Here is a 16951-nt window from a genome sequence, read left to right as displayed (position 1 = left end):
GTGAGTGCACAGGATGTCAAAATTTTGCAGGACGATTTGGATAGTTTGGAGGACTGGGCTAAGGAGAATGGATGTCAATTTAATGTGGCAAAGTGTAAGGTTATGCATTTTGGGATGAAAAGATTAGCAGCAGTATATTACATTGGCGGAACCGTACTCCAGGAGATTGACGAGGCCAGGGATTTGGGAGTATTGGTGGATAGGGAGTTGAAGTTTAGGGGGCACATCACAAAAGTGGCAAAATCAGCTCATCAAATCACTTGGTTGCTGAAAAATACTTTAACAGGCAGAGACAAACAGGTTATTGTTCCCCTGTATCGAGCCTTGATAAGACCCCATCTAGACTACTGTGCCCAGATATGAATGCCAGGGTTTCTTCTTGGTGGAAAGGATCCAGAGACAAGTGACCAAGATGATAGCAGGTCTATGGAATGAACCTTATGAGAACAGGTTGAAGATTTGTGGGTTGCACAAATTGGTTGATAGGCAGAAAAAGAGTGATATGATTGAGACATTCAAATTACTGAAGGATTTCTATAAGATTAATTCAGAAGATATTTTTGAGAATAAGACTGGTGGTGGTGGGAGAACTAGGGGCCATACATGGAAGCTGGGCAAGAGTGTCATTAGCAAGGGTGTTAGAACTAGGTTTTTTACTTGGAGAGTGGTGAATGAGTGGAATAAGTTGCCAGAGTCTGTTGTGGGTGCCATGACTGTGAATGAGTTCAAGGTAAGGTGTGAATGTCGAATAGTTGTTCTTGACATGATGTTAGGGCCTCCCTCGATGAGGTTATCGACTCCTTAGAGTTACCCGTAATAATAATAAAAATTTATTTAGCTATTCATCAAATAGTTTCATTAATTCATAATAAAATTTTTATCATCATGTATAAACTTTATATTAAAATACTCATTTTACCAAACATTTTTTACTTTTAGTAAATTTGCTATAATTTTTATTATAACAAATTACATATTTTTCTGTTTCTTATTATAACAAATTACATATTTTTCTGTTTCAGATTTATACATGTAAATTTATGAAGGATCTTTAATCTTGACTTGTTTTTCCTGGGACAGAAATCCTAGTCAAGATCAGATCTCTCTTCTCAAATGAACTCTTACTGATAGCATTTCTTTACTGATATAATCACATCAATTCCATAGCATCCTCGGCTTCCAAGAAACTTGGCATCCTTTTTCACTTAGTATGTTACTTTTCATGCCTGCAGCTATTTATGTAAATCTTCCCAACCTTGAAGTACTACTTTCACGTTCTTGATGCTGTTCAGAAGAGGGCTTTTCCCTCTGACTATCCCCTCTTTCAGTCACTCTTTAGTGACTCTCGTAGATGGTCGGTTTCCACATAGTCTCTCTTCTATCCTTGGGTATCAGTTGAGCATAACTGGCATCTATCATTTCCTCAATTTCTGTTAAATCTACAGTAACACAAGCAGCAGCAGCCAAATGACCTTTTACATGGCCTTCCCGGTGAAGTATTCCTCAAAGACTACAACCTGTAGTTCTTCAAAAAGAATAGTCAACAGGTTACTTTGTAAATTACACTTGCCATGAAATTATATTCTTGTTTATCCAAGTGTATGGAAATAAAGTTTGTGTGGGAAGAATCTTCGCATGTGTCTGCAAAGAATCTTCAGAAACTTATCATGTCAAACCATCCCGGATATACATGCTCCCTGAAATTCACAAATCCAATATCCCCTCCCTCCTCGTCCAGTAGCAGATAGCATAGAGTGCCCCACATACAAACTACCTAAACATTTATCTAAATCACTTTCCTCATTTACTGGCAACTCTCCTCCATTTATTAAAAATTCTTTGCACTTTAAACATTAATAGAAAATTTTAAGTCTGACAGATTCTGACATCATGATCAGTTTTGATATAACCTCACTTTTCACTAATGTACCTTTGACAGAGACCCTTCACCTTATTAAGCCACATTCCACCCCCCCCCCCTCTCCTGACATAATGGAATTATTCAGATTCACCATACATATGGGTTATTTCCTGTGGAAAGAAAAAATGTACAAGCAGCTAGATAGGACTATTAGGGGTTCCCCCCCCCCACCACCTCTAGCAAACTTATATGTGGAGAGTTTTGAAAACCAAGCTCTCAACATAGCCACATAAAAACCAACAGTTTGGCTGTGATATGTTGATGACATGTTTTCTGTTTGGCTTCATGGTCCTAGACACATTAAGTATCGGTGCATTTTTGGTGCATCTTAACAGCCAATGTCCTGAAATAAACTTCACCATAGAAAAAGAAGTAATAATAGTCTCCCCTTTTTAGATACACTGGTAATGTGACCTCCTAATGTATCATTAGGAAGTCATGTCACTATTATTATCCTCATTATCCTTCTATGTCTACAGAAACCCACTCATACTTGTATGTACATACACAATTTTACCTCCACCAGTTTTCAGGATGCCATAGGATGTCATCCTCAAAACTCTTACTCACCGAGCCAGGGCTATTTGTAATGACTCAGCCATTGAAAGTGAGCTCAGGGACCTTTGCAACACTATTTTAGCCAATGGCTATAGCCCATATAAAATAGATAAAATATTACGTGCACTCCCCATCTCTCCTACATCCAACACTCAGGATCACAGCAAAACCATTTCCATTCCATATGATAAGGGTATATCACCAAAGTTCTTTGCAAATATGATCTCCATACCACTTTCAAACCTTTCATTTAACTAACTACTTTCATATGCTTTCTTCTAAAGATCGACTACATCCTCTTGAACATCGGGAGTGTATAAAGTTCCTTGTGCCTGCAAGTTAACCTACTTTGGACAGACTGGTAGGTCAGTCAACATCCATCTTGAAGAACACAAAATTTACATCTGCAATCATCTGTATGGCAAGTCAGGATTGGTAGACCATGCTCTGCATACTCTTTTACATAGGATCAGATGGGAAAAAAACATCTATATTACTCAGAAGTCATTACAGGTCTGAGAGGCTATTCTTAGAATCAGCTACGAAGCACTTTCCCAACTTCAACAAGTATGGTTGCATTAATTTATCAATGATCTGGGAGACTATCATTTTAAGACCTAATAGCTGGACTGCTCTAAATTAACTTTGTAGTTATCCAACCCATAGAGGGCACTATGTTAGGACATTGGGCATCAGTTACAATTTAAATTGTTTCTACAATTACTTTAGTGTAATAGGTTTAGTGCTATGTGCCTATCATGTTATCATTGTGCTCTGATGATGCTGGGTATAAAAACAGCAAAATATTAGTGAATTTAATAAACTTTTTTTTCACTCTTGTTATTGGTTATAATAATGCTGTTAAGCATTATTTATGCATAATGAACAAGACCCAAAGCTTTCTTTACATATTTTGTCATTTATAGTATTTTGCTTTTTATTTGATTATTTTAATTTTCTGTTGCATATGTTAAAAAACATTAATCATTGAATATTATTGTAGTAAATTAAATGATACACTGTATGGTATGCATTTTATCTTGGTTTAGTTCTTAGTGGTGCTCCAGAGGATGTGGTGAAGTTGCGTACAACAAGACCTTTGTTTAAAGCTTATGAACATGCATACAACCTTCTTGATCAGACTTTTTGTCCCATGTTTCTTCAGAGTGATGGAGTAAGTTATGAGAAATAGTTATTCATTCTGATTTGGAAAATAACCATACTCTAAAAATTAGCTATGCACCTCTTAACCTTTGACATGTGCTGTGTTCTTAAAATATCTATTCCTCTCTCTCTCATATACACACAAAGTCAGGGAATCTGTTTCATAGGAATATTTGTAGTTTAAGACAGATAGGCATTTTCAAGTAGTAGCATGCAGTATATTGCCAAAGTAGTCTGTTTCATCAATGAGAAAATGAATTCGACCAAGTTAAGCAGAACCTTTTGTTGCTGTAGAAGTACTTGTAGACTCAGAGCTTCTTTTTTTGGTAAGTCATTATCATTAGCTTAACACTGATTTAACCACCCCCAACTAGCCAAGATGTATATATACGTCCAGGTTACCATGGATGCGAAGTGCATATTAAAATTGTAATACCATTGATATTACATTGAAATATATGATGGATACGAAGTGTAGAGGAGTGATGTATTTTATCCATATTGACAGCGACATGGTTAAGTTGCAATCCAATCCTCATTCTCTGTTAGAAGTGTGTATAATGGTCATCTGTTTGATATCTGATGATTTAAGTGCATTGGAAAGCATGCTCCACATGCAGTTTATGATTCTGAATAATCACTTAAATAAATTAACAGTTTCTAAAGGTAAAATGTTTTATTGCAGTTAGTCATTATTTCATTCCATTCCAGTCTTAGAAACATCTTCATTTATGTTAAACAGTAATAGATTGAACACTACTTTAATTGCTAATTTATTGATTTGAATACCATGATAACCTTTCACCATTTAAGTTGATTGGTGAGAACATTATCTGATTCTTTGCAAGTGCATTCAAATTCATATTTTGTTATGTGATAGTAAATATCATGTGATCTGTATTAGTGACATGGTCTATTCATTTCATGGTTTATGTGACTCCAACACAAGAAAGATTGTAACTTATAGTACATTAGTACTATGGGTAGAGTAAGATTTTTATTTTTTAATTTATTTTTTACATAATCCACAAATCCTGCTCTAGAAATCAAAAATGGAATTTTTTTTAGGCTGTCAGTAAGCAGGTATTGGTTTTACATCTGGCAGTGAAATTTATTTTTTTCCTAAAGAAATCCACAAACACCTATATCCATGTCAGGATTCAAACTTTCAGCCTCTTGGTTGGAGAGCAAGCATGATACCACCTGGTCAACCAGTTTTAAATAATAGATATAATGCTTTCAAGTAAAATTAATATTATTGTTATTATTACGGGCTACTCCATGGAGTTCTTAAACTAATTGAGGACATCACGCAAAGCACTATCCAATATTTGCGCACTATCTATCATGCTTTGCATTGAACTCATTCACAGTCATGCCACCAACAACAGACTCTGGCAACCTGTTCCACTCGTTCACCACTCTCCAAGCAAAAAACCTAGCTCTAACATACTTGCTAACTATACCCTTACTCAGTTTCCATGGATGGTGCTAGTTCTCCCACCACCAGACCTGTTCTGAAAATTTTCCTCTGGATTAATCTTGTAAAAACCCTTCAGTCATTTGTATATCTCAATTATATCACCTGTTTTCTGCCTGTCAAACAGTATCTGTAATCCACAAATCTTCAACCTGGTCTCATAAGGTTGAAATGGAAATGAAATCGAAAAATGGAGATTATCCTCCGAGATTGCTCTACCTACATCCCACTAGAACACGATCCCACTAAAACACGTTAAAAAATTAAAAAACTTAACCCTGCGGAGGTCATGGCTGACAGATATAAACAAATTGTTTTAATATAAATATTCTTACACATATCCAGTTATAGCTTGGAGGTCATGACATAGCTGTGCATACATATATTACGAGTGATATTCTGCACTGTTTATGCCATCAGTTTAGTTTAACACATGTTATGTAAAGGTTTGTGATATTTGATAGTAAATTGTATCTGAGAGATACCGCAAATTCCAATGTCAGTATAGTATTGGTTATGTTTTTTTTTTTTCTTCTTTGTTCAATAATTTCTAGATTGTAACTGAAAATAAATAAACCATGTATTTTATTTGCAATGTATCTCTCGGATACTCTTGACCTAAGCTGCAATTTTTTCGACCGTGACCTATGCAGGGTTAAAAAAGTATCTTCCTGGCCCCCGGACCTTACGAAAAAAAACTCAAATCTTTCTGTTCCTGTCCCCCCCCGAATGTTTGGTTTACCAAAAATACACAAACCTAATTCTCCCCCTAAGACCTATAGTATAAACCACTAATGCACCTTGCTACAAACTGCCAAAATAGCTGGCTAACTCTCTGACCCCCCCCCCCCCCACTGGACTTACCACATCCTATGTAAAAAACTCTACCCATTTTAAAACCCTAATAGAAAATCTAACTTTAAATAACACAGACATATTGGTAAGCTTTGACCTCTCCTCACTGTTTACCAATATTCCCTTAATTGATACCTTAACCTTAACACTCTTAGAAAACATTTTTCCTTCTGACATCTTAGATCTCTTTTCCTTTGCCATCAATTCTCGTTATATTTTTTGGAAGAACAAAATTTACAAACAGATAGAGGGAACCGGCATGGGTCCCCTCCCCTCTTGCCAATTTTTATATGGAAAATTTTGAAAAACGAGCCATAGACTCAGCCCCCTCTCAAACCTTCGATCTAGCTAAGATATGTAGATGATGTGTTCTCTATTTGGCCTCATGACCCAGACACATTACACTCCTTCCTCGGTCACCTCAACAGGCTACATCCAAGAATCCAGTTTACGATGGAAAAGGAAAATAACAATAGTTTACCCTTTCTAGAAACCTTAGTTACACACCTTCATAATGGTACACTTGTCTTCACTGTATATAGAAAACCTACACACACACAGGCAGATACACTCACAAACTCTCCCACCACCACCCCACTCAACAATATAGCATTATTAAAACTCTAACCAAGAGAGCCCACAATGTTTGTTTCACTGGAACTCCCTTGCAACTGAACTCAACCACATACACAACACCTTCCTCTCCAATGGCTGCAGCAATTATAGTATTAAAAAAATAATCAGTTCCTCCCCCATTCCCCAGCCATCTCTTCAGAAAGAGGTTAGAAATGCCATCACCATACCCTACATCCGTGGCACATCTGAAAAAATATCCAAGACTTTATAATAAAAGTACAACCTGCACACAGCATTTAAGCCCCATATAACACAGCACATACTTGCTACCCAAACTTGCTGCCTTTATCTGTTCTACAAAAGGTCAGCTCCCTCCTCTCTCAGTGCTTGGAGTTTATAAAGTACCCTGTTCCTGTAAGTTGGCATACTTTGGACAGACAGATCAGCAATCATTCGCTTAGAGAAACACAAGTCATACATCTGCAACCACGACTATGGCCAGTCAGGCCTGGCTGACCATGTCTTGGGGAAAAACCACCATGCTCCACCACAGTAAATTCAAAAAAGAGAGACTCTTTTTAGAATCTGCAGCAGCTCTCAGAAATCAACAAAATCTAAATGAATACAGTTGCATTAAACTTCTGAAGATTTCGAAAACGTTAACCATCAGAAATCCCACCTTACATTCTAGGCCACTTACAACCACCCATAGAGGGGGCACACTACCTAGATAGGACTCTAGAGTCATCTATGTGGCTTAGTATTGTGTGGTATTTGTGTATATGTTACATTAGTTTTTGTAATCTGTGAAGATGCCTCAGTGACTGATATGAAATATAGGAAGTATTAAAATCTGTTTTAATCCTTTCTGAGTGCTGTATACAATCCATTAAGCCTCTAACATGATAGATTAAACAATGTGGTCAAAGGCACTGACAATTCCCTAGTACCTTCACTTAAAACTCAAGCTGATAGACCATCTACTCCCTTAGCTGTGTTCATGTTAAGGTTCTGTAATATGCTATGCACCTCCATTTCATTTTCCTCAGTTCCCTTATAAGTCTTTGCCTCCCTCATTATTGCAATATCTGCACATGGATGATATGCTCTTGCTAAGTGCTCTCTTAGTAATTCTGCTATTTCTACTGATTCAATTACCTCTCTATCGTCAGATTTCATTAAAAACATTCTTCCTTTTACTTGCAGCATATCAAAAGAATTGTTTATGATTATCTTTTGCATGCCTGCTAATTTCCTTTAATATTATGCTTTTGCCTTTCTTACCACAGTGGTTACCCTTCTGACCTGTGCTTTGTACTGCCCATTTGTCTGCTGATCACTACGTCTGCAGCTTAATGATGATATTCATCTATTTAACTCCCACTTGATTTACTCTCCTGACTCTTCAGCCAAGAAGTATCTCAGCCCAGTAAGAATACCAAAAGACCCATGGATATCAGATTCAACATGGGAACTGACAAAAGAAGGTGGATAGAAAAACAGAGAGAGACACAGGGAAGAATATAAGAGATTACATAGAGAAGTCAGAAGACCATCAAGCAGGACAAGGAAAAGTTCTATACTAATAAATGTGAATAGATAGAGTTCCAGATGAGGAGGTACAATTATAAAAGGATGTTTTATTTAGTTTGTGATCTAATGCACAAGTTGAAGCCCAAATTGAATGTCATCAAATACAGGAGTAAAGCATTATTAACATGAGAATTGGAAATCAAAAACAGGCAGAAAGAATACTCTGAAGAACTGTACAATAGAGTGGATAAAGAAAATTTGGAAGAGCCCTCTCATCACCAGGAGAATTCCGCTTTTTGAACCTCTTCCACTTAAGCAGTTATGCAGCTTAACAGCAATAAGGCCCCAGGTGCAGATGGAATCCCAGTGGAGTTAATTAAGGCCACAGGGGATGGAGGGGGGGATAAGAGTGTTTCATAGATTTGATTACAAGGATATGGGAGACAGGATCATGGCCTAGAAACTGGAAGAAGTCAGTTTTCATACCACTACGTAAGAAGGGAGATATGAAGGCTTGCAAGAACTATTAGTTTAATATTTGATGCAAACAAAATTTTGCTTGCATGAAAATTTTATTGAAGATCATACTAAATAGGATTGAGGCCAAAGTTGAGGCAGAGCTGCCCGAGGAACAAGCAGGTTTTAGGAAAGGTAACAGCACCAGAGATCAGATCCTTTGCCTTAGACAGATCATAGAAAAATATAAGGAATTTAGACTCTCTCTCTGGCAATGTGTTTCTTAGACTACTCTAAAGCGTTTGACTGTGTTCAGCATGTGAAACTATGGGAAGTAATGAAAAGAATGGGTTTTCCTCAACACACTATCAGGTTGATAGCCAACTTGTACAAGGAGCAAGAAGCCACTATAAAAACAGGTGTTGGATTGGCTGATTGGCTTCAGGTGGGAAAAGGAGTTAGGCAAGGATATTTACTTTCTTCTCATTTATTTAGTATATATACAGAGGACATCATGCATGAAGCGTTGGATAAGTTCAAGACAGGAATTAGGATAAGTTGTAGATTAATCAGTAACTTGAGGTATGCTGCTGATAACCTACTCCTCTATAATGATAAGGAAGAACTAAGACAAATTCTTGATAAAGTTAACAAGATCAGTAATAGCAGAGGACTTCAACTCATTCCTAGCAAGATAAAGATTATGGTTTTCAAAGGAAATACCAATGCGGAAGCTCATGAGAAATAAGTGTACTTTAATGGAGAAAGAATTGAGGAAGTCAGCAAGTTTGAGTACCTGGAATCCATTACTAATGTGAAGAATTGCTGTTCAGAAGATGTCAGAAGAAGATTAGGAATGACTAAAACAACAGTTAGAGACTTGTCTAAAATCTGTTAAAATGGATCTATCTCAATGGGAACAAAGTTGAGTATTTTGAATGCGGTTGTTTTTCCAACAGTGACTTATGAATGTGAGACTTAGAACCTAAAGAATATCATATTTGGAACCTAAAGATACAATATACTGAAAGGCGTACAAATGATTGGGTGTTAGAAAAGATCAGTAGAATTTTTTAAGGATCCTCAAGGATATTGAGAGAAGATAGTTAAAATATTTTGGACACATTGGAAGGGTGAAAGGAGGACTTCTCAGAACAGTAATAGAAGGTAAAGTTCCTGAGAAAAGAGGAAGAGGGTAGACTGTCAGTGAGATGGATGGATGGTGTGTGTGTGTGGAATGACTGATCTGCAGAGAGTTGAAGCCTCCAGAAAAGCATGTAACAGGACTACATGGCAAGGCCTGGTGTGACACATCACATAGCATTGGAGTGACCATATGGTGTTAAATCTTCCGTTCTAATCTTATCGTACATTAATTTACTATTTCTTGAATCTATCCTTTTGCTTACTTAAAACCTTATACAATTAAAATCCTACCGGCTGCTCTATTGTTATGTCGCTGCTTACCCTTGATTATATCTTATTCTACTTCTATAATAACCTTCTTTCTAATCTACTGTCGTGCCCCTAAAATATTAATTCAGATTTATTTCCTCTTCGGATATTGGCAAAATTTATATTTTGCTGCGCCAGCCAATATCCTTTAACAGAAGAGACTCTTGTTCAGGGAAATAATTCAAAATTCAAAAGGATACACACAATATTTTATCTCACGCTAGCGCTGTGCAGATTCAGTTAGCAGTCGTAGACCGAATCTCACTTAAGCAATTATATCTAAATTCCTTCCCGCCAAAAAGATTCTATTTCATAAGTGGTGGTTTGAATTCGTAATCAGGCATAAACTCAGGTATAAGGTACAAAACATGTTTATTGGAAAACGTAAAACATTTACAGTTATGTAAGTTAAAATACTCAATGGATCAAAATTTACTCTAAGTTAAGGGTTATACTAAATCACAATGAATCAGAGCAAGTTAAATCCTTCAATTATGAAAGGATAAGATTAGGTTTAAGCATAACACTACTACTATATAATTCCTTTCACAAGTTATTCACAGAACACGCATTGAACACTTTCATTAATACTCTATCAATAATTATCTTAATTCTAAATTTCGTTTAAGCAAGCCTAGCCATTCACAAATTACTGCCTATTAACAACTCTTCTTTGTTCCACAAGGGTCTCAGTCAAATTAATTCAGTCAAATTCTCACTAAAAGTTCTCTACTAATGTCCTTTAGTTACAGTGCATACAAATTTCTTGTTCTTCTAAACGAATTTTAACATAGAACGAAAACTCTTACATTACCGGATCTTTTCAGATTTCATGCTGCCATCTCATGTAGGTCTGGATTACCTTACTGCATATTCTTCGGCTGTCTTTGCGCCTGGCGATGTACTACGCTTTTTCTTCTAATCGTTTCCGACTGTTGCGTGCTGTCTACTGCTCCGCAGGAAACTTTCTCCAATGGGACATTCTGCTAAGGCTCAATTTCACATAGGCCATCGTATCGCGATCAGCTTCGCTTGAAAATCTTCAAGCATTCTCAAGAAAAGAACCTGCCGTCCGTCATTACCGTAGTCGGCCGGCCGCTCTCTCATGAATCCTCTGACCAACACCCCCTAAAACTCGAATCCAGCAACAACCGAAGATCAAAAGGTCAAAAAGCCCCCTAAAATGGCATTCTTCGTATTTTATTTGCCCTATTCGGGCGCCCTCTATTCGATGTGGTTTTCAACCACGAACCCCATCGTTCATGCCCCTTGGGTGATCCTACCCTCTCCCTAACCTGTCAGGTTACATTATTCTAGGTAGCTGCTCTGATGTCATTTTTTCTGCATAGGTATAGCCTCCATCGCTACTCTCGACTCATACAGATTATACGCGATTATTCCGGATTACTACTTATAATTTTTCTCAGAATTTCACAATGTACAAACAGCTTACTTGGGAATTACAAATAACCTAACAATAACTCTCACTATATGGCACACATGGACTACACATTATTACATAACATAAAATAATACTTCATAATTATTAGCTGATGTGCAGATATCTCCTTAATTAGTAGTAGGTATCATGTTAAATCCTGAATAAAGTATTTACTTGTAAAGCTCTCCATTCAGGATATAACAATGGCATCTTGGATGTCCAGTGAACATATGATGATGATGTCTCCAGATATGCAGTCTGCCATTACTTTCCTCAAACACTCCTTTCCATCAACGAGGATATCAGGCTTCTTTCATCCGTCCTTTGTAGTCATATGTCTTTCTGCTTTATCAAGTCGCATCCATGTGGAGGTTATGCTGATCGACACAAATCGCCATTCCTTGCACTTTGCCGGACAAACGTTCGTCTACCGGATCGATATTGTCATCTCAGCCATCTTTCAGAGGGGGAACTTTTCCACTGTCTCACATTCGTCAGCTCTTACTGATGGCCCTAGTTGATGTCTGCCATCAGCTCACGTATAGCATGTCCGACTCGTTCAGCTAGCAACCGGGAAGGAGATTACTTCCGGTGCTGTCGATCGGTCAACACTCTGCTTGTCCACACGAGAAACAGGAACAGAAAAACGGGGGCTAAAACCTACGTGAATTTGCTTTTTATTCTTCTTTGTAGCATCCTCTTTCCATATCGGATGATCTCTCATTGCATTCTCCTATTCGCCCGTACGTGATTGCGTCAAACTTCTGCTCCTTGAAGAGCACTCTTTTCGCCAAATGCGAGTTCAGCTTGCCTTCCACGAGCGCTTATGCTTCGGGCGTTACGTAGGCAGCTAGCTAGCAACCTTTGGACCTTTGTTTGCACTTAGACATGCATTCTTACATAGAGTATAATTTTGACATCAATAACTTTAAACAATATAATTCTGCTTAGACATACAATTTTCTCCTCAACTTTACTTCTTTCTAAGGTAATTTCTAACAGGTTTTCTTTTACATTTTGCTTTCTTAACTAATAGCACCAGTGTTTCTAGCTCAGAATTGTGTCTCTTGTTAAATCTTGAATGAACGATTCTTTTGTTGAAAGAGTCCTCATTCAAGATCTAACAACATGTTATGGTACTGATCCAAGCAATCTCCTAAGCTTGTGATATTTACCAGCCCTGTGATTCCAAATATACCCCTCTTACCTGAATATTCCACACATTTAGCCACCTCCCAGGTCAAGACCATATGATCACTCTCACTAATTGGCAGCAACATGGTCATATTGGTTATAGGCAAAATCTCAGATGCTGTTACTAGATTGAACACTCTCAAATCCTTAGTATATGCCATCACATGCTGTCTCAGATAATTATTCCTTAGTAACTGCATAAATTCCATTTCCTTCCTCCCATATATCCTCTCCTCCTTTCCATTTATATTCCCATAGATGAAATCCTCCATATTAATTACTCACCCTCCACTGATTTAGCTTATTTGCTGATACATGCTATCGCCCATCATCTTTTCCATTCCCTGGTCTATAGAAGCATACAACTGCATATTTTGTTCTGCTGGGCTTCTATCTCACACCAAATAACCTCAAATGTACTATTTTCACTCGCCTGCAGTTGAACTTCTGCTCTCTTTGGTTGCAGTTCTTCAGCTATCATCAATAACACTCCTCTCTAGCCTTCCTGAACAAACTATACTCTTCACATTCTTTCCCACTAACTATATCATCTTCTGGAAGATAATATATCTTCCAGAAGCTATGTAACTTTTGGCCTGTAACTTTTGGCCAGGATGAACTGACCAATGCATAAAATTCCTCCCTCTTGTTCCGAATGCACCTAGCATTGGTGTACATAAAGTAGAAAAGTCGCTTAGGCCCACTACTATCCTGATGCTTTATACTAATTATCCCATTCTGGTTTGTTACCAGTGGTAATAAGTTAAGCATTTTATGCACATTCTTATACTCAACTGCCTCACTGATGTCTGCATATCTTCTTAACAGCTTACCTATAAAAGCTGTAGTTTACCTGATCTTGCACATCCACTTTCACTTCATTCAACAACTTTCTAGACTCTGAACACCAAATACATTCAGATGCAAACCAGCCTTCTTGTATAAGTCCTTTCGTACTTCAGACTCTCGGTACACATTCACAAACCCCACATTATTCCTCCTGTATAACCTATGCATCGAGTCATTCACTATTATGACTCTCCTCAGCTCTACCCTTTCATGCTGTGGAAACATACACTATTTTAACTCTGTCACTATTTTCTTTTGCTGTCATCATCTTCCTATCTATATTCTAGGCCAAGTGGCCTATTCTGGACCCAGTCCATCTTCTTGGTTGTCTCCTATTTCTTGTTCCTCTAGGATTATATGTCAAAATATTTTTTGGTAATCTTTCTCTCTGCATTCTTGCTATATTTCGAAGCTGCATATATTTATTTCTCTTCATTTTTTGATGATATTGCCTATATATATGTTAAATAATATGGGTGATAAAGGATAGCCTTGACAAACTCCTCTATTTATTGATTTCCAAGTGGATATGGTAGCATTTTGCCTTATTACTATTTCATTATTATGGTATATATTTAATAAAGCTTTGTATAGTTGGTTTGGAATGTGATATTCCTTTAGAGTTTCCCATAGTTTATTTCTCAGAATTTTGTCAAATGCTTTTATATAATCAATAAAACTGTGTTTCATTATTGTATTCTCTATGTTTTTCTATAATTATTTTTAGAATAAAAGCTGAATCTATACATGATCTTCCATTATAAAATCCATTCTGTTCTTCTCCCAGCTGTGATTCTATATTAATCTGTTTGTTAACATTTTTGCATAAATTTTGTATCCAGTATTGAGGAGGCTGATGATACGATAGTTATTGCTGTCTGTTTTTAGACCTTTTTTATAAATTGGAATCACTAGAGCTCTTCGCCAGCTTTTTGGGAATTTTCCCTCTTTGTATATTTGGTTTATAAATTTGATGATAAATTTGATTCGAAATCTGGTGTTAAATTCTTTCCCAGCAAATTTAATAAGTTCTGTATTTATATTATCCTCTCCTGGTGATTTGTCTGTTCTACTTTGTTTGAGGGTGTTTTGTAATTCTTCTTATGTAAACTCATCTATATTACTAATGTTATATTTCGTGGAGGATTCTTGTATCAAGGCATTATCTTGCCATAGCCTCTGGAAATACTCCTGCCAAGTTTCTTTGATTATATCGATTTTTGTTTTATCTTTTAAATCGTTATTCATTTGTTTGAGGATTCTATATGTATTAGGTCTTTTTAATGTACAATCCCGTTCTAATTTTGATATAAAATTTTCATGTTTCTTTATTTTTTTCTCTGCATGCTTCCTTTGCTATTGCTCTTTTCCTTTTGTATTCAATAAATGATTCATCTGTCTTTAGATTTAGCCATTGTTTATGTGCTGTCTTTTTTCTTCAATTATCTGTTTGATCTCTTTGTCCCATTGTCTTAGACCTCTGCGTCTTATCCATTTTCTTTTTGTTCCTAAACTCTCTCTTGCAGCATTTTCTAATATATATTTCATGTTTAACCATTCTTCCTCCACTGTCTGCTTTCCATGATTTTACTCAACCAATCCCTAATTCTATTCTGATACAGGCCTCTGATATCCATCATCCAAGAGTTTGATTTTATATAGTTCTATATCTCTATTTTCTTTTGATTTTTTTCTTCTCTCCCATCTTGGTTTCCACTTAATTTTCCCTACCAGTAAGTAGTGGTCTGATTCTATCTCTGCTCCTCTATATACTCTAGCATCTATGATCATATTTGATAATTTCATATTAACTATTATATAGTCTGTGATGCTTTTTGTATTTCTTGCCTGCCAGGTAAATCTGTGAATATCTTTGTTTAAAGTAGGTATTCATTATTCTATAATTGTTGTATAAGGTGAATGCTTGTAATCTCTTCCCATTATTATTATATGTTGGTTCGTCTATCGGTCCTCTATTGGTAATGCCGATAGACGGCATTACCAATTCTTGCATTTAGATCACCCTTTATTATGATATACTCAGAAGGGTTTATTTGATCTATAATCTTTTGTGGTTCTTGATAAAAAAAAAATCTCTGGTTTTTCTTCTTTTCCCTCTTCTGGGGCATAAGTGCCTATTATTGTCAAATATCCTCTATATATCTTTAGTCTTGTCTCTATAATTCTATCATTCTAGTAGTTGTAATGTATAATATTTCTTCTCAAAGATTTATGTATGAACATCATTATATCTGACTTTGCCCTTTCCTCCATTTTTACCCCACTATAAAGATAGATATAATTCTCTGTTTCATATATTCCTTTTTGTTTTTTCTTTCATTCTGTAATGGTAGCTATCTTTATTTTTTGATTTTCCAAGGTTTGGTCTAATTCTTGTATGTTATGTTGTATACTTCAAAACTCGTTCCTTGATTTTTCCTTCTCTCTTAGTCAAGCATTAATTTCTCTTTTCTCTGACTTCTTTCTCTCTGATATTAACTGACCCACTCGCCAGATGTTTTTGCATTCATTACAGCTCTCACTTCATCCTTTGTATCACTCCACTTAACTCTTCATTCTATACATCCATCATACTACCATTCTTTCAATTAACACTTTTAATTTGTCTCTCAATTCTGTCACTTTTATTTCTTGAAATTTTTTTTCACTTATACCATAAATTAATGATTGGCAAAAAATTATGTTCTTCGTTTAATCCTTTATCCAACTAGCGAAGTCACTTCACGACTGGGCTACTTCTATATAGTGGCTAATGAATTCACATCAATTGCCTTAATATCCCACAATGCAATGCATATATATATCCTTCCAGACATGTATGGTGCTATGTATCATATGAAGGGCCACTGTTAAATTCAGATTGCACATTGTAAAATTCGTCTTTATATCGTTAATGCTTGTTATTAATTACTTTAACTAATTTTTGCTCGGCTGCGCCCTAGTCAGATTCACTGTTGTTCCCTTCGTGACTTCGTTTTAATACTCTCTTATGTGAATTTTCTATCTCTGAGGTTCTTTAACATGCTATGTCTTTTCATTCTTAAGTAACTTACTATAAATTCAATTTACGTTAGTTTCAATTCACTCATAGTTCGGTCTAGGCCATGAATCAGTCCAATCGGTAGTGCACTTGTATCAGCACATCAAGGGTCTGTCGTGGCTTAACTCCAATTCCTTTGTTCTGCACTGGTGCTAATTCCCTTTCAGGCTTAGAGAAATTTATTTTTAGCTGTGCCACTCTATGTCTTAGATAGTTGAACAATGCAATATCAAGGAATTAGTTTCCACCTTAGCACACTGCAATGTTTATCTTAACTGAAACTATTAATTACTTAGATCATCTAAACTATCAAGATTTGTTTTGCAGTCGTAGCCTTTACTTTTATTCCCTCCCCACCTTGGTTCTACTTTTATGATCGGTTCAATAGGAAGAAAATCAGGCAAGCCA

At 36.4% G+C, this 16951-nt stretch overlaps 1 protein-coding gene across 2 annotated transcripts in view; it reads left to right on the top strand.

Annotated features, from left to right (window-relative positions):
• LOC150102965 (sorting nexin-14-like) overlaps nucleotides 1-16951 on the top strand; it is a 793179-nt gene that overhangs the window by 362393 nt on the left and 413835 nt on the right. For both annotated transcript variants that reach the window (XM_090397844.1, XM_090397845.1), the window contains one exon: nucleotides 3529-3653. In XM_090397844.1, coding sequence (XP_090253970.1) covers nucleotides 3529-3653 — 125 coding nt within the window. The remainder of the gene's footprint in view (nucleotides 1-3528; nucleotides 3654-16951) is intronic.

This window comes from Typopeltis vanoorti, chromosome 9 (genome assembly GCF_054136105.1).
Source record: "Typopeltis vanoorti isolate ZY-2024b chromosome 9, IOZ_Tvanoo_1.0, whole genome shotgun sequence".
In the NCBI taxonomy this organism is placed as follows: domain Eukaryota; kingdom Metazoa; phylum Arthropoda; class Arachnida; order Uropygi; family Thelyphonidae; genus Typopeltis; species Typopeltis vanoorti.
This window is presented reverse-complemented; position numbering and strand designations above follow the sequence as displayed.